This window comes from Microcaecilia unicolor, chromosome 9 (assembly GCF_901765095.1).
Source record: "Microcaecilia unicolor chromosome 9, aMicUni1.1, whole genome shotgun sequence".
In the NCBI taxonomy this organism is placed as follows: Eukaryota; Metazoa; Chordata; class Amphibia; order Gymnophiona; family Siphonopidae; genus Microcaecilia; species Microcaecilia unicolor.
Genome location: NC_044039.1, coordinates 144,415,468 through 144,441,437, shown reverse-complemented (window position 1 = coordinate 144,441,437; position 25,970 = coordinate 144,415,468). Strand labels below are relative to the sequence as shown.

The window sequence follows — 25,970 nt, the reverse complement described above, 5'->3', positions numbered from 1 at the left end:
TGCAATTGTGAAGGGGGGCACCTAGATGTGGGTACAGTTGGTTTGTGGTGGGTTTTGGAGGGCTCGCTGTTTCCCCCACAAATATAACAGGTGGGGGGGAGATGGTGCTGGGTCCGCCTGTCTGAAGTGCACTCACCCACTAAAACTGCTCCAGGGACCTGCATGCAACTGTCATGGACCTGAGTATGACATCTGAGGCTGGCACAACATACTTTTAAATATGTTTTTTGAAGGTGGGAGGGGGTTAGTGACCACTGGGGGAGTAACAGGAAGTCATCCCCGATTCTCTCCGGTGGTCATCTAGTCATTTCGGGCACCTTTTTGTGCCTTAGTCAAAAGAAAAACATGTCCGGGTGAAAATGTCCAAGTGCTCATCAGGGACGTCCTTCTTTTTTTTCGATTATGGGTCCAGGACGTCCAAGTGTTAGGTACGCCTAAGCCCTGCCTTCGCTATGCCTCCGACACGCCCCCTTGAACTTTGGCCGTCCCTGCGACGGAGTGCAGATGGAGACGTCCAAAATCGGCTTTCGATTATACCAATTCGGACGTTTCTGTGAGAAGGACGTCCATCTTCTGATTTATGTCGAAAGATGGGCGTCCTTCTCTTTTGAAAACGAGCCCAATAGGGAAATGATATTTTAACCTTTCAAGCAATAGCTAAAGAAGGGAATTCTCCATGAAACCAATGACCAGCAGATAGAAAATGGCTTATAAACAGTATTATTTCATAAATCCCTTCATTCTATAACTTTAGCTACTAAATTTAAGCACTAAAATTGTAGAGTATAAGCCCACCATAGATAAGTGTAAACTTACACATACAAGTGCTGTTCTATAAATGACACGCAACTTTCTTAGCATGAAAATACAAGGGGGCATTTTTGTGGGCACATAGAGGCCCTTTTACAAAGCGGCAGGAAGCCTAACTTGGGCATACCGCTCGCTAAAAATGAAGTGCCGCCAGGCTACCGCAGCAGTCTGGCAGTAGTTCCCACCCCTAGCGCACACCATTTCTGGTGCTACAAAAACATTTTTCTTTTTGTAGCGCCAGTGTGTACCTGGTGGTAATCAGGCAGTGCCGCTTGCTGCCCAGTTCCCACCGGGGTAGCGCCAGAGCCCTTACCGCCACCTCAATGGGTGCAGTAAGTGCTCCCACCCAAAATGGGCAGGCAGCAAGTGCTTCACTTGCCGCACATCCATTTCTTTACCTGCCTTTTACCTACGTCGGCGCAGGCTCCCTTTTGCCGCAGCTTTGTAAAAGGACCCCCTAGATGCCTAATTAATGCTACTATTCTATAACAGAATCTTGGCATCCAGATGCCATTATAGAATTTGTGGTCAAGCTGCTGCATCTAGGTGCCATGCCCAGTTACAGAATTGTCCCCATAGTTCACAATTAAGTATGGAAATCTGTTGCTGGAGGATGTGGTTAAAGTGGCTAACAGTAAAAGAGATTTGTAAAAATTCCTGGAGGAAAAGTTCATAAAAATTATTAGGCAGGTAGACTTGGGAAATGAGCTATAAGAAACTGTTCTACTTTCTGGGATCCACTGGGTTCTTGAGACCAGGGCTGTGGAGTCAGAAGCAATTTTGGGTGAAGTTGGAGTCAGTAAAAATGGACCGACTCCAACTCCAGCTTCAAAATAAAAAAAACCATTATAATATATGGTAAATTTATAATTTTATACTTACATAAACATATCTTTCTCCTGGATCTAAAGCTACATTTACCAGGTCCAGAACAAAGATATGTAAAGCCTGATGCCAGTATTACTCGGAGTGGAAATTGGAGTCACAGTAGAAAAATAGAGAAGTTGGAAATGTCACTGATGGCTGGTGCCATTTTGGAGTATAGCATGTAAACTGCTTTGGTTGGAAATGAACATTTTTAAATGAAAACACCCTATCCCACCAATAAACCCCTAAAAGCAAACTCTGCTCAGAATTATTAGGATACTAGTATAAAAGGCTCGTTTCGGTAGGCAAGGAAACGGGCTCTAGCAAGGTATTCCCCCCTCCTCCCTCCCCCTCCCTGTCTCCAGACCCCCCTCCCTCCCTCCTCACAAATTGCAGACCCCCCTCCCTCCCTCCCTTTCTTCCTTCCTTCCTTCCTTTCCTTCTGAGTTCCAGACCCCCTCCCTCCCTTCCTTCCTTGCTTCTGAGTTGCAGACCCCCCCTCCCTACCAGTTCAAGGCCCCCTGATGCCCGTCCCTCCCTCCCAGTTCAAGGTCCCTTCACGCCCCTCCCAGAGAGTTCCAGATTCCCCCCTCGGCGTTACTGACCCCTTGACCCCCGTGGCGCGACCCTGTCGACCCCCCTTCCCGCAGAAAACCCTCCCCCCTCGCCATCGCATAGCTGTGCTGACGACAGCCACATTTCTCTTCTTCTCTGTGCCGGCAATTGATGTTGTTCGGGTGCTGGATAGGTCCGTTCTGCGTCTGAGCGATGCAATTCGTGACGTCATGACAATCGGGCACTAGCAAGGTAATCCCCCACCCTCCCTCCTTCTGTCCCTCCCACGGTGAGTTGGTGAGTGTGAGTGCTCCGCCCTCGACATCATCACGTTGTAACGTGAGGGCGGGGCACACACTCATGGGCAAAAGCGATCTACACAACTACAACTTCTGGCTTCATTAGAACCTTGGAGGTGCGTTTTATATAGAGAGATATCTCATCAAGACATTACAGGCAGCTTTATCCTATCCTAATAAGCACATAATTAGTAAAGGGTTAAAAATGTGATATCTTGCCAAGGAATTTACATTTATTATATGCAGATACTTTCTCTGTCCCTAGTAGCTTCACAATTTAAGTTTTGTACATGGGGCAATGGAGAGTTAAGTGACTTGTCCAGGATCACAAGGAGCTGAACCCACTTCCCCAGGTTCTCAGCACCAATGCACTAGCCATTAGGCTCCTCCTCTACAACCATGAGCTCCCTAAGCAGCAGGTGTGATGGTAACCAAAATAAAATCTTGAGCAGTGATGTAGTGTTGACCCTGGAAGTGCAGCAGCTGTTACATTTGCTAAGGTCAAAATCAACACTGGAATTTCCCTGACCTCAGATTTCAGAGCTAACAGTCCTTCTGGCAGGGGACAGCTGCCTCTAGTCAGTGTTTGCACTTCCAGTAACAGCATAGCTTCATATGTACCTTCACCCATCCAAACATGTTTTCTAGTGCCCACCCAGCAACTTCTCTGACTGAAATTCTGCCCATTTCTGCCTTTGTTTCATAGCAGTGAGGGAGAAGAAGTATGGGATGGATGAATGTTAGGGATCTGTTTCCTGCATTCAAATATAAGCATTGAAGCTAAAAAAAATTTTTTTTACACTTATAGTTAGGCTGCAGAAAACAGACACCAATGTGTGCTTCACGTTTTGCTAACATATGCGCACAGGAGCCGAGGTTACCACGGAACTCCTCTGTGCATGCAGCAAGCACAATCCTCCCGCCGAACTCCCTAATGCTCAATGCTATGAGCGCACCCATATTTGCATTTCATTAGTATTGGAGCATTGGGGAGTCATTCTTCTGCGCTGTTCCGGCAGTATTTTTACAGCGCTGTTCAGAACAGCGCCAGAGTTTTGAACTTCTGCCTGAAAGATATTTTGTTTCTTCTAAATTCATTGCACTATTGTACTGAACTGTATAGCCTCCCAGCAACATATCTGTCTATAAATGAGAATGGTTTGTCATCTCAGATGCAGCCCATCAAATTGTGTGGTTCCTGTTAATGTTCTGAGGTGTCACTTATGGTTTTTTTTAAACCTTAATATTTGCAAATATCATGAAGTGTAGGGACAGGAGAATAAATTCTAATGGGACCAGATAACCTCATATATATTGAAATGTTTGGGATCATTTCAATTTCATGTCCCTGCTGACCCAAAACATGGCAGATCAGCCATTAGCAGTTAGCACTATCAGCTATCCAAGCTGGTGTCAGAGTGTCATCTGGCACTGAAGCTATGAGGAGAAATCTCCATCAGATAGCCTTAAAGAAGCCAATTTAGGTTCATAACTCAAAAGATTGTAACATAAATCCTTTGAATATTGCACCCTAAAGATTTAGCACACACCTTTTCACTAGTAATTGAAGATGAGTTACATTCCGTTATTTTCCTATCCCTGGGAGCCTAATAATCTGAAGTGATTTAGCCAAAATTACAAGGATTGTCAGTGGGATTGAAGCCTGGCTTCTCTGCTTCCCCAGACTTCTGCTTGAACCACTAGGCTTCTCCTCCACACTGGGGTGTCAAGTAAAGTGGAATAAAGTTTCTCCTGAGAGAATGTGTGTTTTGTTGAATTGTTACCATCCAAGAAATGTTGCATCAGTAAACTTTATTTTCTTTGGATTCACCAGGTAGTTTATTGACTTGACTATATCATTGATTTCCAAGAGGCTTGAAGTCATGGGAGCCAACTTTTCAAAATTATTGGGAGTGCTGAGCCCAGTAGAAATAACCCATTCCTGGACATATACAAGGAATTTTCTCAATATTGAGGGTGCTCAAGCACCCACAGCGCCGGATCCTATGCTTGAAGTGACAGATTCCCCAACTCTGACCAACCATTGCAGCTGAGTGTCTGGTTTCAGTAACAAATGAGAAGAGCCCAGTTTTAGGCAGATAATGAGAAGAGAAGGTTATCTACACAAAAAACAAACAAACCCTGATGCACCAAGAGATAAAGTAACATACACATCACACTGAGAACTGAGCTTCAAGAATAGAATCCTGATTGGCAGTAACATGCTTATTTGCTGCACCCAGACTTTGATTTGTAACCACACTATGATACTTAAACCTTTCAGCACTAGAAGATATCATTCAGCCTTTTGGCATCTCTTAATGTCTAAATTTAGTGCTAGAGAACTCTTTAAGAATAGGATCAGAAGAAGCTATCTTATCTGAGATACAATGGTGTGGCCTGAAAAAGACACAACCCAAGCTCACTGGCTTCATTTGATGTGTTAATGTCATTACCATTGCTGTTCTTAAACAATCCCCTACATTAGCTAACTTGCCATCAGTTGCTGATTTTATAACCAGCAAATTGTTCTGCTTTACTTGAATAGCAAATGGGAGAAAATTCCATTCAGGAATAACAATGACAGAGAAAATAGTGTTTATTATTCTCAGAAAATGTATTATACTAAAAGATGGGCAACAAAGAATAAGCTTGCAAACTAGAGGAACGCCCAAATAGGTTTTTAGAAATCATATTAACAACTGAGCAGTGGAGCGATAGATCTAGTGTAATAAGCGAAGTGCCTTGAACAAAATACATTTGGTTACTGGAAGCCTTGCCATAAATACAGAAACGCTAGTGAACTTGTTTACTTTAAAAATCAATCTCAACGCGGTTTTCTGTATAAGCTGAATTTTTTAAGATATCTAGAACTTAACCCTAAATAAAACACATTGCAATAGTCTGGTCAAGAAGTGAAGAAGCCTCCAGAGTAAAAAAAAAAAATGAACCTATCAGTCTCAGCTATCTCAATTTAAATAATATTTTCTTCCATAATAAATTATTCACCTGAGGGCCATAAGAAAGTGATGAATCCGATATGACAGTTTCAATAGTGAGTATCTTACTGTCAGCTAGTACAAAAGAAGAGGGCACATCTACATCAGGTTTTTAGAACCATTAGATCTTTCTTTTACTTGAATTTAATTTCAATTTATTCATGGCTGCCCAATCTTGAATCCTATTAATCCCTGAATTCAAACTGATTTTTCCCCAAAAAAGACATAAAGAAATTGAACAATACTGGTGATAAAGGTAAGCCCTGAGGACCAATAGATGGAGAGATCTTTATTCTGTTTTACTGAACCAGTTGAATACAAAGCCCGAAATGCCAATATCTGCCAGCCTAGATAGCATAAGATCATGATCAATGGCATCAAATGCCATTGAAATATCAAACAGAAATAATCTGTTTTCCAGCACCTCCTTAATGTAAGAAATTAACACAAGCAGGAGGGTCTCGGAACTATGAGCTGGCCTGAAACCAAACAAGAAGCTATACAAACAAGAAAACCTGTCCATATAGTCTACAAAAAGCTGACTAGCATATGATTCAACCAATTTTGTAAAAAGAGATATGTTAGCAACCAGCTGGTAGTTTGAAGACAGAGAAAAGTCTAAATTAGAACCCTTAGGTACTTGGGTGAGTACTATTTGCCCATGTCTGGCGGTAGAGAACTATGAAATGGCTGTTTGAGGAATAGTAGAAAATAGAGAAATAGGGCAACAGGGAATGAGAACATTTCTTTAGCAGTGAAGTAGTAATTGCAACAGTCATAGGTGGAAAAATATTCCATATCTGATCAGTCCACATTGATTATCCAGACTCTAAAGCAACATCAGATATTAAATTGGTCTGATTAGATGCTAATCTGATTAAATTTGTGATACCTTATTAAGAAAGAAACCTGCTAAATCCTGTGCAATCAGTGAGACTATTTGGGGTCCTTTTACTAAGGGTATATGTTCAGAAAAATCTGCAATCAAGTGGAGAACTCAAACGCCCCAAGGGAAAACACAAATGCAGGTGAAAAGTGGGATGTTTGACCACGGAAATACAAATCCTGGAGACGTATCTTAAAAACTTCTTTATTGATGAAAAGACTCGACACAACTAAGGTGCACTGAAAAAAATGGGCTGCGCTAGTGTAGGTGCATGTTTTGGGCACGCACAGATCCAATTTTCAGCGTGCCTGTAAAAAAGGCCTTAACATTTTTGCCAAAAATGGATGTGCGGCAAAATAAAATTGGCGCGCATCCATTTTGGGTCTGAGACCTTACTGCCACACATAAACTTAGCAGTAAGGTCTCATACGGTAACTGTGTGGTGATCATCTACACACGTAGAATGATGATTACCGCCCAGTTTCCGCCACACACTGGAAAATGAAAATAATTTTCCAGCACACGTAGCAGACGCGCATAAAAAACGAAATTGCCACCTGAGCAACACGGTAGCCAGGCAGTAACTCCGAATTGATGTGCCTAGGAAATGTGTACACACCTACATGGCTTAGTAAAAGGGCCCCTTTGTTTCCCAGAAACAACCTCAGTTGGAGTAGTTACTACATAAGTACATAAGTAATGCCATACTAGGAAAAGACCAAAGGCCCATCAAGCCCAGCATCTTGTCCCCGACAGCGGCCAATCCAGGTCAAAGGCACCTGGCAGCTTCCCAAACATACAAACATTCTATACATGTTATTCCCGAAATTGTGGATTTTTCCCAAGTCTGGGAATAACATGTATAGAATGTTTGTACGTTTGGGAAATAACTATTTACTAGAGAAAGACACCATCATTTGACTATAAAAGTTCTTTCTAGCGTCAGCTACACATCTTTACAGTGTTTAAAAGCAGATTTACAAATCTGTTTATCATCAATACTCTTGGTTTTATGCCAGCACCTCTTGTATCTGTGACATCCCTGTTTCAAAATTTTAAGATCTGAATTTAATCGTGGTGAATTTCTACAAACATTCACCCTTTTTGTTGTCAATGGAGAGATTTTATCCAAAACAGATAAAGAAGCCTGATCCCAACAAAGCTTAGGTGATTCCATTAACAACAGATGAATCCAGCATGGCAGTCATTACAGAGCAGTACTATCAATTTTACCCCTGATGATAACCAATTTAGGAATCTGTCATACAATAGGTTTATCTATGCAAGTATGTAGTGTGAATTCTAATTGAAAGTGATCAGACCAAGGTATTACTGACCATACACATGCATCAACCAAATGTGGTAAACTACTGGCTAAAAATCAAGAGTATGCCCCTTCTCATTAAATCTAAAAAATTTGGATCATGGATTTCCTCTAAATGCAAATTTAGATCCCCAAAAACAATTAACCTTAAAAACTGACATGAAACTTGAGCAATAACATCAAATCCAAGAACCTGGAGGTCGATGTATTAGAATTCCAATAACATTAGGGCCATTATAGAAGTCTTAAAAATAATCTCTAACCCTCCCCCCTCTTATCTCTTTTAGGAGAATGAAGCAAGCTATAACCAGGTACACAGAGATGAGAAATAACAGGGCATCATTTCAGCGGGATTGAATTCAAAGAAAAAAATTTCAAATTACTATTAATCATTTGACCCTTACAAGGCCTCCTAACACGTTCTTGTCCACAAGTGGTCTTATTATGGTGTAAGGTAAAAAAAACAATGCATGATTGAATTATTTCAAAGTACAATATAAAACTGAAAAACTAGCTAAAAAAAAGGTCACAGATCCTACCAAGTCTGTGGTGCTGCTCAAACTGCTGTGCGTAGGCAATGCGTGCGCTTTTGGCTTGTGCCTTAGGCTGTGTGTTAAGTGGCTGCACACCGCTGGGCACCATGAAAAAATCCCTGTGGCGTCTGACGTGGCAAGTAGATGGTGAAGCAGTAGGCGGAGCTTGCTCCCACACTCGAAGTGCAGATGAGAACAATGCCAGGAAAATGCTGCTGCCAAAGTAAAATGATAGGTAAAATCTTGCTCAGTTATGACAAAGTGCAGCCCACAGATGATTCTAGTGGTACAGGGATTTAAAATCCCCGCAGCATCTGACATGGCACCCATGGGCGGAGCATGCTCCCACGCCTATCGATTTCATTTGAGATCATGTCTTTCAAGCTTGTCTTCAGAATTCCTCTAATGCCCCACAGATTTGATAGCTTTATGTATGACAATCTCATGTTATATACCAAATGATATGTAACCAGTATGCAATAAAATGTAATGTTGGTGACACCGTGAACTGAACTTAAAGCCTGAGGGATCCCTTTACTAAGCCACGGTAAAAAGTGGCCTGTGGTAGTGCAAGTGCGTCTTTTGGGCGTACTCTGGGCCATTTTTTAACAGCATCTCGGAAAAAAGGCGTTTTTTTAAAGGGGCTGGAAAATGGACATGCACTAAAATTGAAACCAACGTGCGTCCATTTTTGGCCTGAGACCTTACCACCACCCATTGACCTAGTGGTAAGGTCTCACACGCTACCTGTGTGGTAAGCATGCAGCGCTCGCCAACTGCTGTTTACTACCAGGTAAGCAGCCCGTGGTAGAAAATAGAAAATTATTTTCTACTGCGGGATTCAGCACACACCAAATTCAGAATTATCGCCCGGCTCACGTGCTAGCCAGGCAGTAGTGCCGATCTGGCACACGCTGAACGCTTGTAGGCCCTCCCATGCTTTTGTAAAAGGGCCCCTTACAGAACAAAATATTGCATAAAATCTCATTTTGATAGTTCAGAAAATCATTAGCTTCTTAAGAATAAGAAAGCTACAAAATTAAGTGACCTACTGAACATTCGCACGGTTGGTAGTTCCCATGGCATTGTCTATTCATGTCCCATATATAATACTTTTCTTGTTTTACATTTTCACTACTATTAAACATTGTAAATCGCTGAGATCTGATTAAGCCATCCGGTATATCAATTTTTAATTATATAATAAAGAAGGAGTGGTATTTTCACATAAAGATTCAGGGGTCCTTTTACTAAGGTATGCTAACAGATTTAGTGCATGCTAATGATTAACACGTGCTAAATAGGGGCATAACCAGACAACAGATTTTGGGTGGGCCTAGGCAAGAAGTACCAAAAAAATATCCCAGCTGGCAGGAAAATGCTTCTTTCCACCTTGACAGTCTGCAGTAGGCATGCGCTGAAAACTGAGCGTTTTCGTTACCATCAGGGGGAAGTCTTCAGCTGGTGGAGCTTAGGATCCCCAGCAGCTACCGCTAAATGTGTGCTACTGTTGGGTGGGCCTGAGCCCTAAGTGGGTGGGCCCCGGCCCACCCAGGTCCACCTGTGGCTATGCCACTGGTGCTAAATGATAAGATGCCCATAGGAATATAATTGTCATCTTATCATGTGCTAAATCTATTAGAGCACCTTAGTAAAAGGATCCCTCACTTGGGATGATCATTTGGATCCATGTCAAAAGGACAAGAGCCAGTCTTGATTTCCCTATGGAATGATAGGCTACATCTCCATTTATACAATGAAATAAAACCAGGACTGGAGTAGCCTGTCCATTGTGATCTACAATTCTTTGGTCACCTCATATTCAATACACAATGAAACTCAACCACTGAGATCATATAATTTATTTTTTGGAAGGGGAAACAGTAAATACTTGGAGACCATTAGTTCAGCCACTCCCCAACACTTGACTAGTAAACTCCTTTTGATGTTACATAGATGGCACTTAATACCAGAGAGCTAAAAAAAATTGGGAAAATAACTGATGAAGCAACTTTAATTAACTAAGAATTATGACTTAATTTTCAACTGAAATTCCTTTTATTAATGAAGACTTTACAGGGCAAAAGTGGAGAACATGTGGTCTCAATCTCATATTTTCAGGATGAAGTTTGGAAAGTTTTCTTCAGATATTTCCAAGACTTCAAACAATAGGTCACTGGGGATAAAGAACTTCATTAATGCATTACCCTCCACCCTCATGTTTTCTTTTCTAATAAAAGAAATGCTCAGATATGATGGCACCCCATCATAATAGCCCTGACAAAAAAGCCCCAACAAAACAGCCTTGTAACAAAACAGCCCTTGACAAAAATGACCCCCCCCCCCCACAAAATAACCTTGACAAAATAGCCCCCTTAACAAAATAGCCTCTTAGAAAAAATAACACATCACAAAAAAAGATGATAAACTACAAGTGAAAAATTCACTGACAAAGGCTTCTACCAGCATTGCTTTGATTAAAGCATATATAAATAAACAAAATTCTGTAGCTACCAACTGTTACTCAAGATCTGATCTGCTGTTATTATTCCATCAACATGCTAATTAAAAAAAAAACAACAATATTGTCATCATTTTCATAGTCTTACCAACTTTATCCTGATTGGTAAGGTAAGATTATTAGGAAAAAAAAATGTAGTGCCATATTCTGGGCAGCCTGATCGGGCCCTTCTGTCAGGGGGCTAATTTGTCAAGGGTTATATTGTGGCTCTTTTGACAGTGGCTATTATGTCAGGGGCTATTATGTTGGGAGTTTATGTGTTTGGAGCTTTTTTGTCGGGGCCATTTTGTCAGGGCTATTTTGACCGGGTACCAGACAGGGTATATCAAGTTATTGTATACAATATCAGAATAATGCTGGCATGAAGTTCAAAATCTACAGACCCTTGCCCATAAACTTCAGGCTTTTTTCTAATAGGACGGAATTAATGTTGCATAGCTGTGAACCTGCATGTCATATATTGTAAACTCCCCCTGCCCTAAAACTCTGAAAAAGTTCATGATGGCATTTGATCTCCCACCTAAATGCTTAAAAGTGAGAAAGGAGAGCCCTGTAGAAATATAGAAGGGAATAGCATATACCAAGCACAAGACCCATCTCATCTACCCATTCTTCTCCAAGGTAGTACTGCAGATCTCAAAGAGGGTAGCCAGCAGTTCTGATTTTTTAGGATAGCCATAACAAATATTCTTCAGATGTATCTGCACACAAAGGGCCAAATTCTATAAATGGCGCCTTAAAATATTGGCACCGAGAAACCATGCATTTAGCGTGATTCTATAAAGTACATCTAAAGTTAGGCATAGTTTATAGAATATGCTCACGTGTCATTCTTGTGACAAAAATTAGGTGCACCCATTTAAGCCACATAAAACCAGGCCTAAATACCTGCACCTAAGTTAGGCACAGATCAGGTGTAATCTATAATAGTGCGCATAGATTTTTGAAATGCCCATAATCCGCCCATGGCCATGCCCCCTTTTCGAGTGCGCACATTAGAATTTACACACACTGTGTTGTAAAATATGCCTAGAAAGTTGTGCACATAAATTCTAATGAAAGCCAATTAGCGCCGCTAATTGTTTGTTAAGTACCAATTATTGGCGGTGATTGGCTTGTTAATCAATTACGTTGTGTGTGCTGATTTGGCCGCATGGCCGTAGCAGCACGCACAAGTTAATGCGCTATTTTTAGAATTTGGGGTAAAAGTTTTTCTATTTTGCTTATCCTGAAAATCTGATCTGTTTGCTGCTCTTTAGGACCACAATTTGTTGGTTTGCTTATTTGGGCGTGACAGGATATATTACTTATATTTTGGGGGGGTTTGGTTAGGGTAGGATATTTTAATTAACTGTAGTTTTCTGTTGTTTCGTATTTGATTGTAATGTGGGGATAGACTGTTTATATTTTTCTGATTTGTATTTAATTTGTAATTTTGGGGCCCTTTTACTAAAATTGCTTAGTGTATTTTAATACAAGACTTTCCTGTGCTCTAAGCCCATTTCTAGCATGCAGGGCTGGTCAAACCCAGTAAGCGGGGTAAGCACTGCAGGGGGGTGTCTGCCTTCAAGGGCGCTGCTGCGCCACTGCACCACTGTGCTGCCATACTGCGCCGCCCTTGGGGGTTTAAATCTTTTATTTACCTCCGTCCCAGCGGCCGCGTCATTTCAAAGCCCTGCTCATCTCTTGCCTTCCCTCCTTTCGTGAGTTTGTTCCTGCAGAGTCCCGCCTTCTGATGTCATTTCCTCGAGGGCGGGATGCTGCGGGAACGAACTCTCAAAGGGAGGGAAGGCTAGAGACGGGCAGGGCTTTGAAATGACGCGGCCGCTGGGACGGAGGTAAATTAAAAAAGACTTAAACCGCGCAGGGTGGCAAGAAGAAAAAGGGGGATGTTGGGGGGAGAAGAGGGTGGGCAGGTGGCCATAAATGGGAGGGGGATGGGGCGAAGTAGAATCGCTGGACAGGGCAGGGTGGGAGAAGAGAGAAAGGAGATGGGGGGGCGCCAACTGATAGTCTGCAAGGGGGCACCAGAGACCCTAGGACCGGACCTGCTAACATGGCAGTATTGAAGGCAGTTTCCTATTGTTTTTCAGGTCATGCATTAATGTTTGCATTAACGTGCATTACCTGAAGAAAGTTAATGCAGGAACACTTACTGCCTCCTATTTAGGAGGCACTAGGTGCTCCCATGTTAACTCTGCATTATCCAGCTAGTGCACGCTACTGCGAATGCGCTACCTGAATAATGCTTCCACACCCATTCCTTGTTCATGACATGTTCCCTCCCTAAAAAATAATGAAAAAATTAAATTGCATGTGATTAGCATGTGCTGCAGGCAAATTACTGCAAATCATTTTAATGCATTTTACGGTAAACCTTTTTCTCACATTAAGCACATGTCGTCGCTTAAAGTAGTTTAGTAGGACCCCTTTGATTTTTATCTGCTCAGTGATCCATTTAAAACCTCTTAGCAGAATACAAATGTCCTTTGAAATTAAATTAAATGTATTTAAAAATATTTATAGCCTGAATTATCTACAAATCTAAGCAAATTACAATTTCAATACATAATATAAAATAACAAACACATTCAAACCAACAATAAAATAGTAAACTGCACAAGACTAAAATCCTATATAATAAAACGCAACTCCAACATTCTGAAGCCGAGAATGTGAAGCCTTCAAGCCTTGAAGCATTCCTGCAATATTCCAGAACTACTTGTCGTCAGTTGAGGAGATGGAGCCTTACAGAGCGCACGAATGCTTCAAGGCTTCACTTTCTCTCACACACACACACTCACTCTCTGCCTCTCACATACACTCTCTCTCACACACTCTCTCGCTACTACTACTACTATTCTCTCTCACACACAGACTCACACACACACTCTGTCTCTCACACACACTCTCTCTCTCTCTCTCTGACACACACACACACACACACACACACACACACACACACACACACACACTCTGTCTGTCTGTCTGTCTCTCTCTCACTCATTCTCTCTCACATACACACGCCATCTTTCACCCACACACTCTCTCTCAAACATACACACTCCGAGGGAACACGCTGGGGAGGAGAGGGAGGGGGGGCATGGAACTCAAAGGGAAGGGGGGGGCCAAGAACTCGGAGGGTAGGAGAGAGAGGAGAGGGAGGGAGGGAGGGGGCCTGCACCTCGGACAGAAGGGGGGCCTGGAACTCGGAGGAGAGGGAGGGAAGGAAGGAGGGGGTCATGGAACTCGGAGCCCCCCCCCCCCACACAAACAAACACTCACTCTCTGTCTCTCACATACACTCTCTCTCACACACACTCACTCTCATACACACATACACTCTCTCACACACTCTCTCTCTCTCTGACACAAACACACACACACACACTCTGTCTCTCTCTCACTCACTCATTCTCTCACTCACTCACACACACACACTCCATCTCTCACATACACTTTCTCTCTAACCCACACACACTCTCTCTCTCTCTCAAACATACACACTCCGAGGAAAACCTTGCTAGCGCCCGTTTCATTTGTGTCAGAAACGGGCCTGTTTTACTAGTATAAAATAAAACATCTTTAAAACAATGCAATAATAAAATAGTAAATATGTGCAAACCTTCCATCATTCTCAACCGCTATTCAACCAACCTAGTCCATATGCAACCATACCTCAAAAGGAGGCATGAGCCATCATTTGCAAATGATATAGAATAGATGTAATTGATCTCCAGCTTTATCCTCCCTTCCCTACTGCAGAGGAACTAAGGGTCAATGTATCAGAATTAGTCCCATACAGAAGAGTTCCTGTGAGCTTTGTAGAACAATGATGGTATTTTTCTTGCTTCAGAATTAGTAATAATCCAAGCAAAACTCACACTAGATCATAAGTTGTTTATTTAAGAGGAAAAACACAAGGAGGAAAAAGCCTCAGTTAACACAGACCACAAATAAAACTCTTTCTGGTCTTAAAATGGGTTTAAATTCAATCATTGGCATAATTGTTTTAATCAAAAACTCAATGAAAAATCATATTAGGGATATTTTTTTATCAGTACTTAGCTTGTAGCTGATGATGCTTGAGTTGTTTTCCTATCACCCTGTACATTTAACCCATCTGAGCACAACAGTTGTTATCAATGATCATCTTTTTGTCATTTTGAGTGCAGTTTCCTATCTGCTTTGCTTACAGTATTTCCTGATTTACTAAACTACGCATGCACGACAGCATCTTTCAAGTATAACTGACTTTTGAGCAAATTATAACAGCGCTTTCAGAAGGCTGTAACAAAAATCTTTAAAATAAAATAAAAGAAGCTTCTGGTCTACACCATTGGATCCATACATTGTGGGTCATGGCATACCTGTCTGCTAAACCCCAAAAAGATCCCTTGAGGATAGGTCATAAAATAATATGAACTAAGCGAACGAAGATTAGGCTTTTGAACCCTAAGTTAAACCACTCCACCAGAGCCAATGACGAGAAGAGGTGGAAGTTAAGGAACCAGGAGCTAAGTGGTCATGTGTAAGGGGGTGGGGGGTGGGGGATGGAGGTACATGGGGATAAATTGAAGACAGTTAGGAAGATTATGTACTATGCCAAGTAGTGTTGTTGGATTTGATAACACTGAGAAAAACTGTATTGAAGTATTCTATTTCATGTACTGTCTTTAATAAAACGTTGAAATATAAAAGGGAAATTAGGAAGGGGGTGGGGATAAAATATAAAAGTTTGAGGACGGTTTATCATACTTGAGCTTCACTGGATAGCACACGTTTGACTGTTGTGTATTCAGTGGTGACATCGTTATTTTTGTGCTGTCTTCAATAAAAATGTTGAAATATGAAATAAAAAAAATAATAATAATATGAACTATACAATGAAGACCCTACTCAATAAATTTCAGATCTCTTCAAAAATAATTACTAAGAATGAATATAAAATTTAATACAAACCTATTGTAAATCCTGACCTTTGGGTCACCTAGGCTGCTACCTACTGTGAAGCATGAGAGCTGGTCGGGTACTCAATATTTTATTTATAGGGTGTGGGCCGGGACTGGAGGCTGAATAAGGCTACGCTCCACACGCTCAGGTCCAGATGATCAAAACTCTGGTGCTGTTCAGAACAGCACCGGAAAATACCGCTTCAGAAGTGCCCAAAACTAACTCCCTCATGATCGAAGCTAATAGTATGCAAATGATATGCATGCTATTAGCTTTGATCATGAGGAAGTAAAGTGGGAGGACGGTGCTGGTGCATGCACACAAGAGCTTTGCTCACACGTAGCTCTTGTGCTTGACAAAAAAAAAATCTAAAAAAAAACAGCCCAGCCCCTACCATTGCTGCCAATACCTGCATGATGCACATATTTCAACTGGAAGTTTCAAACGCTGCTACTTTTGGAATCATTTCAAGCTATTGGCAAAGAGACCACATGTAAAACCTTAAGCTTAGATATTTTTAGTGTGCATTTTTCACATAGCCACAAAAATGAGCTGACCAGCACCAAAGGTCAAGGGGGGGGGGGGGAGGAGGAAGAAGAGTGAGACAGCTGAGCAGCACCCAGGTCTGGGGTGGGGGAGGGGGTATCAAGATATGGTCGAAGGCCATGCAGCAAAACCTTCTCCAGCCTTTACGCCAGCTAGATGGTACAGGCGTGCCTGTGGAGTCAGCAGCCATATGGACATTAGGGTGAATACATAATGTCCCTTGTTTGCATGTATTTGTTTGCTACCCCAGTGGCGTAGCTAGGTGGGGCCACAGGGGCATAAGCCCCCACAGATTTAGTCCGGGCCCCCTCCACTTTCGCTCCCCCCGCCACTTTCGACTCCCCCCGCCCCCACCACAAGGTACCTTTGCTGGCGGAGGTCCCCAAACCCCGCCAGCCTTAGTCTTCTTCAACGCTGGTCTCTAGCACATTCGCACACTTTGCTGATCTGTGCTGTGAGTCCTGACATCCAGCACATGCAGGACGTCAGGACTGATAGCACAGATCAGTGAAGTGGGCGAATGCGCCGGAGACCGGCACTGAAGAAGACTAAGGCTGGCAGGGTTTGGGGAACCCTGCTGGCAAAGGTAACTTGTGGCGGCAGTTTGGGGGGGGGGCGAAAGTGGTGAGAGAGGGTCGGCGGCCTGGGGGAGTTGGTGGCTGGGGGGGGGGGGGCGGGCTAAAATGTGCCCCCCATACCTTGGGCTCTGGACCCTCCTCCCGTTAAGGTCTGGCTACACTAGGGTTACCATATGGCTCCAGAAAAAGGAGGACGGATTGAGCCAGCCAGGTTTTACTTCCATTGCTTTCCATTGAAAGCAATGGACGTAAAACCCGGCTGGCTCAATTACTTCCATTGAAAGCAATGGAAGTAAAACCCGGCTGGCTCAATCCGTCCTCCTTTTTCTGGAGCCATATGGTAACCCTAGGCTACACCCCTGTGCTACCCGCGCAGATCATGGCCATGCTTGTCATTTCCAGCGGAAGTGGTCTTCCAGCATAGTGTGCCGGTAAATGCTGGTGCTAGTCCAGCACTAATGGCCTCTAGCACCCGTCTTTACTTCTGATCATCCCTCTGACAGTTCTCAAAAATAAAAGCAGACCACACAGTTGATGTGCTCTGAACCACAATAATAGTTTACTTCAAAATTAGGCAGGACTAAACAATTGGGAACAATTAAGTCAGAGGCAGTAACAACACAGAAGCTTTAGACAATATTTACACTTCTTCTTTACAGTGCTTCACTTTACTCCCAGTGGAGGAGGCTCTTTGAAGAGTCCTCTCTATCTCTCCCTCCAAAACTTCTTCTCTTCAACCTCACATAATATCCAGTACAATCTGGATGTTAAATAGGAACAGATTTACAGTTCTTCAGACAACAAAAGGGTGTCAGGCGGCTGGCAGGAAGGTGTTGAGCCCCGATAGACATGCAGGATATAGCAGGGGTGTAGCCAAATGCCCAATTTTTGGTGGGCCTGAGCTCAAAGTGGGTGGGCACAATACCCCTGCCCCCCTTCCCCGGCATCTCTCCCTCATCCCCCAGTACCTTTTAAAGCCTTCACTTCTTCTCTGGCAGTGAGCAGCAACTCCTATCTACTGCTCGTGCCAACCTGAGCCTCTCTCTGACCTGGTCCCACCTATGCGGAAACAGGAAATTTGTCAGAGGGAGGCTCAGGACTGGCATGAGCAGTGGGTATGAGTCACTACCAGGGCTGGTGTTAGATAAGCAGGATCCCTAGCAGAAACTGGGAAGGGGGCCCCAGAGCCCTCCTGCTAGCTATGCCTCTTTCAGCTTCAGGTCTAGGCAGGGCAACTGCCCTGTTTGCCACCCCCTAACGCTGGCCCTGGTCACTACTTGCTGCCAGCGAAGAACTGATGGCTTTATAAGGTACCGGGAGAGGGGTATTGGGGGTATGGAATAGAAAGACCCAATTGCCTGCAGGGAAGGGAGGGAGAGATGCCAAAAGTCTTCAGCTGGCAGGGCTTGGGAATCCATGCCAGCCACTTCACAGCTGTACAACTGCTGGGTAGGCCTGAGCCTAAAGTGGGTGGGCCTGTGCCCACCTGTGCCTACGCCACTGGGATATAGGAGGTCTTTCAGTTCCCAGTTGTAAGGTTGCAACAGTAAAAGTTGTAATTGTGTCCTTCTCTTTTCTCTTAGCTTTTAAATAGAGCTGGAGCTTTAGATTGCCCAAATGGTTAAAATAAGTTGGTTTACACAGCCTTCTTCTCCCTCAATCTGGAGCTTAGGATGAAGAAGGTTCCCTGATTCCCGCTTCACTGGTACAGAGCAGCATAGGCGTAGACTGGGGGGGGGCGAGGGGGGGCAATGCCCCCCCAAACGACGCGAGGCGCCGCCGCGCCATTAGTTTAAAAAAAAAAAACACATGCAGGCACGCGCTCCTCTCCATCCGCTTGGCTTCCCTGCCCTCTCTGTCTGCGTCTCGCCTTCCTCTGACGTCAGAGGAAGGCGGGACGCAGACAGAGAGGGCAGGGAAGCCAAGCGGACGGAGAGGAGCTGTTGTCCGTCTACCCCTCTCTCTTCCTCCCTCCCTCCGCGGCGCAGGCAGCAGTCTTCTCCAGCGTTCCTGGCAGCGGTAGCGTTGTACACGCTGCCTTTGGCTCTGCCCCAAAGCCTTCTCTTCAAGTTCCTGTTCCCGCATAGGTGGGAACAGGAACTTGAAGAGAAGGCTTCCGGGGCAGACCGAAGGCAGCGCGTACATCGCTACCGCTGCCAGGAACGCTGAAAAAGCTGAAGACTGTTGCCTGCACCGGAGGGAGGGAGGAAGAGAGGGGGGTAAACGGAGTCACCATTTTGGACCTCGCGCGGGGGGGGGGGGGGGGGGGTAGCAGAGGGAAGGAGCAAGAGATGGAAGGGACTGGGAGGGGTGGGAAGCAGAGGGAAGGAGCAGGAGATGGATGGGACTGGGTGGGGTGGGAAGCAGAGGGAAGGATCAGGAGATGGATGGGACTGGGAGGGGGGGGAGCAGAGGGAAGGAGCAAGAGATGGATGGGACTGGGAGGGGTGGAAAGCAGAGGGAAGGAGCAGGAGATGGATGGGACTGGGAGGGGTGGGAAGCAGAGGGAAGGAGCAGGAGATGGATGGGACTGCGAGGGGTGGGGAGCAGAGGGAAGGAGCAAGAGATGGATGAGACTGGGAGGGGTGGGAAGCAGAGGGAAGGAGCAGGAGATGGATGGGACTGGGAGAGGAGGTGAGCAGAGGGAAGGAGCAAGAGATGGATGGGACTGCGAGGGGTGGGGAGCAGAGGGATGGACCAGGAGATGGATGGGATTGGGAGAGGTCAGGCACAGCAGAGGGAAGGAGCAGAAGATGGATGGGACGGAGGGATGGTGAGCAGAGGGAAGGAGCAAGAGCTGGATGGGACTGGGAGGGGTGGGAAGCAGAGGGAAGGATCAGGAGATGGATGGGACTGGGAGGGGTGGGGAGCAGAGGGAAGGAGCAAGAGATGGATGGGACTGGGAGGGGTGGGAAGCAGAGGGAAGGAGCAGGAGATGGATGGGACTGGGAGGGGTGGGAAGCAGAGGGAAGGAGCAGGAGATGGATGGGACTGGGAGAGGAGGTGAGCAGAGGGAAGGAGCAAGAGATGGATGGGACTGCGAGGGGTGGGGAGCAGAGGGATGGACCAGGAGATGGATGGGATTGGGAGAGGTCAGGCACAGCAGACGGAAGGAGCAGAAGATGGATGGGATGGTGAGCAGAGGGAAGGAGCAAGAGATGGATGGGACTGGGAGGGGTGGGAAGCAGAGGGAAGGAGCAGGAGATGGATGGGACTGGGTGGGGTGGGAAGCAGAGGGAAGGATCAGGAGATGGATGGGACTGGGAGGGGTGGGAAGCAGAGGGAAGGAGCAGGAGATGGATGGGACTGGGAGAGGAGGTGAGCAGAGGGAAGGAGCAAGAGATGGATGGGACTGCGAGGGGTGGGGAGCAGAGGGATGGACCAGGAGATGGATGGGATTGGGAGAGGTCAGGCACAGCAGAGGGAAGGAGCAGAAGATGGATGGGATGGAGGGATGGTGAGCAGAGGGAAGGAGCAAGAGATGGATGGGACTGGGAGAGGTCAGGCACAGCAGAGGGAAGGAGCAGAAGATGGATGGGATGGAGGGATGGTGAGCAGAGGGATGGACCAGGAGATGGATGGGATTGGGAGAGGTCAGGCACAGCAGAGGGAAGGAGCAGAAGATGGATGGGATGGAGGGATGGTGAGCAGAGGGAAGGAGCAGAAGATGGATGGGATGGAGGGATGGTGAGCAGAGGGAAGGAGCAAGAGATGGATGGGACTGGGAGGGGTGGGAAGCAGAGGGAAGGAGCAGGAGATGGATGGGACTGGGTGGGGTGGGAAGCAGAGGGAAGGATCAGGAGATGGATGGGACTGGGAGGGGTGGGAAGCAGAGGGAAGGAGCAGGAGATGGATGGGACTGGGAGAGGAGGTGAGCAGAGGGAAGGAGCAAGAGATGGATGGGACTGCGAGGGGTGGGGAGCAGAGGGATAGACCAGGAGATGGATGGGATTGGGAGAGGTCAGGCACAGCAGAGGGAAGGAGCAGAAGATGGATGGAACTGGGAGGGTGGGGAGCAGAGGGAAGCCTACTGGAAAGAAGACACTGCATAAAACAGAAGACACTGGGATCAAAGTGAATAGAAAAACTAAATGATCAGACAACAAAGGTAAATAAAAGTATTTTATTCATAATTTATTAATTGAAATGTGTCAGCTTTTTGAAATGTGCATCTGTGATATTTTGCCTGTAAATTTCATTTCCTTCCTCCATATTAGCATATTCATTTGCATATGTATATATGCAAATGATATGCTAATATGCTCCGCCCATTCTTTGCCCCCCCCCCCCCCCCCCAATGAAACAGTCAAACTACGCCTATGCAGAGCAGAGGTCTGGGTGACACTTCTGTTTGCTGTACAGCTATTTGATTTCTTTGTAGCTTCTCTGCGCTGCTGGGCTAGCAAGCACTGCTACCTAAATGGTTATGCAGTAATTATTTCATCTGGGCCTAAGGCTGGAGTGCTCTTCCTAACTCAACGTGGTCAGGGCTCAGGAGGCTAAAGCCAACAGAACTTAATTTTAAAACTGGGCTCTCCCTTTTATATTTTCAGAATTTCCTTCCTAAATTGTGTTCCACCTCTTTTGGAGTTGTCACCAATGGAATTTAGGACACTCTCATTTCCCCTTTGTATAGACAAGTTCTTTTGGGATCATCCAAATAAACACTTTCTTAGCTCATGGGTGTGGAGACCCCTTACAACTAATAGCCAACTTTACCCTACAATTTACCAGATTTGAAGTAATGAAAATCACGGGACCAAGATCTACCTCATATAAGTGCCTGGAATTGGAGGATCCACCTCATAAAAAAAGAACTTTGTCCTTCTTGCTCAAAGAAAGGAGGAGGAATATTTGAAATTAGTTTGTTGCTGCAAGTGAATGTAGTGCAGACAGAGAAAAGATGCTACACTCTGTTAAATATAGATATCTGGATAAGATGGTATGGTAATAAAAGTCAACAGATATGTATGGATATAAATGTTATTTTAATAAGATGTTATAAAGATTTAAGTTTAAATTAACTATTTGACCTTTTTATTTAAAACACAATAAAGTTTCCAAAATACAAAGTAGAACATCTTATAAACTTATTTTAAGCATCAATTCCCTTTTAAATAAATTCAGTTGAATTTTCACAGTATAAATTCCTTCTTTCTTACAGTTACTATAGGCTTCAAGAACTTTTACTCAGAAACCCTTTCATCTCACATAAGGTAAGTATGAATATATCTCAAACCAGCCTTGAGTATTTTCAGTTCTGGTCACTGTATTTAAAAAAAAAGATATAGCAGAATTAGAAAAGGTTCACTGTTATGAGAATGTTGTCAATATGCAATTGTTCAAAAACTTCAATAAAAAAAAAATATAAAAAAAAAAAGAAAAGGTTCAGAGAAGAGCAACCAAAATGATAGAGGGGATTTGCCTCGGTTTTAGTACCGCTAGATTTCTCAGCAGTTTTTAACATTGTGGATCATATCATGCTAGCATGACTGACAGAAACAGGTATCAATGGAACAGTACTTGCCTGGTTCAGATCCTATCTATCAGACAAACAACAATCCATAATATTCAGCAGCAACTTATTGCCACCATGGGCACTGACCCGCGGGGTACCACAAGGATTGATACTGTCACCTATTCTGTTCAATATCTACCTCAAGCCGCTAGCTGAGCTGATTCGGTCAATGGACACTCAGTTCTACATCTATGTAGATAGATAATGTGCATCTACTCACACCCACTGAACCTGACTTACCTACAGCCTTGAATAAACTGATTACCTGTCTAACATCAATTCAAAAATGGGCTAAACACAACAAACTTTGCCTGAACCCAAGTAAAACTGATTCTCTGGGTCCCTAACACAAGTGGATACATACCTGACATCAAAATCTCTTTTGGGAAATATGAACTCCCCCTCAAATCACAAGTCATGAACCTTGGAATACAGTTAGATTCAACACTTACTCTGATTCCCCAAATCCAAGAAGCCTTCAAGAGCTGCTTCCACTATCTGCGATAGCTACGCTGCCTCTCTCCTTAGATTGAGAAGGTAAATCTTATCCTAGTTGTGCATACCATGATAACATCAAGACTGGATTACTGCAATGCACTATACAACAGTCTGACTACAAAGGGCCTGCACCAGCTCCAATTGATTCAGAATACTGCAGCAAGACTCATAGAAGGATGCAAGTAACATGACCCTTCACACCATTTTTGCAAACACTTCATTGGTTACCAGTACAATACAGGACTAAATTTAAAAATCTATGTCTGATCTTCAAGGCCCTTAAAGGAAATGGCCCCAAGTGCCTGAAGAATAGGATGATCCTCTACACACTGCCAAGGACACTAAGGTCCTATCACTAACCACACCCTTTCCAAAAGACATTACATGATGTGATGTCCGCATGCGAGCCTTTTCCGGAGTAGCTCCCACACTCTGGATGCACTGCCTGAAAGGCTCTGCTTAACACAAGACTATCTCTACTTCAGGAAGCAGGTGAAAGCTTGGCTCTTCAACCAGGCCTTTAATGGAAGAAGTAACTAACTTGTTAATCTCATACACAAGGAGTGAGATGGGATGCAAATACTGCTGCAGAACATGTTTATCCACTCCTACCCTAGCCAAGATAATATTTAACCATCTCTCTGACCTTATGTGCATCTTTCTTTAAATTTGTCACCTTATTTTCTAACTCTTCTTACTCTCTTACCTATCTATATGTTCCATCTTTGCTTATACCCTTCACTGTCAATTAAAATGTTCTATTACGTATTGTGTTGACATTGTAAGTAGTATACTATGCCATACTTTGTATTGTTACTTGAATATTTTTACTAATGTTTGCTACTGTAATTGCCTATTGCTCATGTCTGATCTATTCCTACTGTATACCACCTTCCTTCAAAAAGGCAGTAAATAAATCCTAATAAATAAATAAATAAATAAATTACAAATCCCGGCATACAGTAGGGTAAACCCAGGACTGGATCAACTCTGTCCATGAAGTATGGAACCTGTTGAGAACCCTAATGATGGTCCAGGACCCAGCTGTGATATAGCCCAAAGACCACTGCTTTCATTCCAAAGTGAGTTTTTCTTTAACACATTCTCCTGCTGAGCAGCAGAAATAAAAAAAAAACATGGACAACTTATTTGCATGCCATGTGGTATTCCTGCACAGGCAGCAGACTAGGAGGCCGAACGTCACCCCACTGGGACAGACACCCTAACCAAAGGAAAAGAGCACAATCTGAGAGCTAGAGATTATATCTTACAGACTAAGGCCTAAGATTGCAGTTCATTCATATCATGGTATATGCAAAACACACCCATTTGGAGACACTGGCCTATAAGAAACATTAATGTCAGAATAACTTTAATAAGCTGTAAGAAAAATGGTCCTGCAGTAGCAGCGGGGCCTTTTTTCCTGCACACCAGAGCCATTTTTACCGCAGTGGGTAAAAAGCCCTTTTAAAAAATGGCCATGAGGCAAGATAATGGCAGGAAGCATGGCGAGCACTTACCTATTGAGGTGGCAGTAAGGGCTCCCGTGGTAACCCGGTGGTAACCGGGCAGTGAGCAGTGTGCTATAAAAAAAATGTTTATGGCACGCTGGAAATGGCAAACACTGAAGGCGGAACTACCACCGGCAGCCGCGTTGGGCCAGCAGTAGTTCCGAGTTAGTTTGCGGTAAGCCCGCATTGGGCTTACTGACACTTTGTAAAAGGGCCCCTTTATTATCAGTGTCATGTGAATAATACTAAACCAAATCCTAAGGACATGCTTATTTCCACATATTTGTTCTGTATGTTAGAAAACCCAACTTCTAAAAGTGCAATTTGCAATTTTCTGATTTTTAAAATAATCTTGAAATATTTCCACATTCACACATAGAGTTCAGTTACTCTCACTAGACTGCCTAGTTTCTTTCTGGTTAGCTCGAGATGGCAGGTATTTTTGAGTTGTAAGGAGATGAGAACATTTTCAAGTATTATGGGACAGAAATGGTTACTTACCGGTGGCCTTTTCCACTGAAATTTGATGGGGAAATGTTGGGAGTAAAAAAGGGAAGTATCATTGGTTGGGAAATCAGGGTCTTCAAATAGGATCTTCCTTTCCAAGCATTTCTTGTGCAGCTTTTCAAAGGGTTTTTCCTTCAATCCAATAATCGGTAAATTCCGGCTCAGGATGGCAGAGTAAATCCCACCTGCGCCCCCTTCCGCTGTGCCAGATGTGCTGATGTTGCTGGTGGGGACTGGCTCAGCTTTTGCCTGCTGAGCCACCTCGGTGCTCACAGCAGCTGGCATCGAAGATCAAATGTGAAAAATGGAGAGGAAATAAAAAACCCCAAACCAAGATTTTGTAATCTTAGCTGTATGTAGAAACTATCAGGAAGTTCTAAGCATGTACAGACAAGAAGTTCATTGTTTTGCTGGTGTTCAAATTCACTAAAATGTTTTGAAGTCTTCAGACTTGTTTTAAGTTCCCCAGGAACCTCCTGCAGAGCTCATATTATCACCTACAGGGAGGACATGTTCATTGGCAGGAAACAAGTAAGGGGCAAATGTGAAATAAGCTGGTATCTCTGGCACCAGTGCTGTATGTGTGATTTTAGAATGCTGGGCTGTGCAGAAGTTAGAGCCAGGAAAACTAAAAATAAACCCAGCGTGAATGCATTACCCTGGCTTCTTCCTATTCAGGCTTGCAGAGGGACTGACGTGTCAAGGCAAATCTTGAAGACATGAAAAGGTAGCTGTGCATATTTTCTAAGTCACAGAAAAACAATGAAATTTAATTCCCAGTCAGCTCTTGGGGTGCTCATTTGCCATAACTTAACATTTTTATTAGGAACACCTGTTGCAGCAGCTATGTCTGTCCACTTAAATCATGCCCAGCAGGCTGGCTGTCAATATTCAGCAACACTTAACCGGGCAGTGCCGCTGAATATTGGCACTAACCAGATATTTTCAAAGTGGGCAGGAATAAGGCATTCCGGGGCAGAGTTGGGAAGGAGCCAGGAGTTGGGTTACCATATTTGTGGAGACAAAAAAGAGGACAGAAAAATTAAAAATGGTTGCTTCCTTTGC

The 25,970-nt window shown here is 44.0% G+C and overlaps 1 protein-coding gene across 6 annotated transcripts in view; it reads right to left on the bottom strand.

Annotated features, from left to right (window-relative positions):
• CAPN3 (calpain 3) overlaps positions 1-25,465 on the bottom strand; it is a 129,545-nt gene extending 104,080 nt beyond the window's left edge. For all 6 annotated transcript variants that reach the window (XM_030215244.1, XM_030215246.1, XM_030215247.1 and 3 more), the window contains exon 1: positions 24,900-25,465. In XM_030215244.1, coding sequence (XP_030071104.1) covers positions 24,900-25,190 — 291 coding nt within the window. In that variant the 5' untranslated portion in view covers positions 25,191-25,465. The remainder of the gene's footprint in view (positions 1-24,899) is intronic.
• Positions 25,466-25,970: the final 505 nt, after the last annotated feature.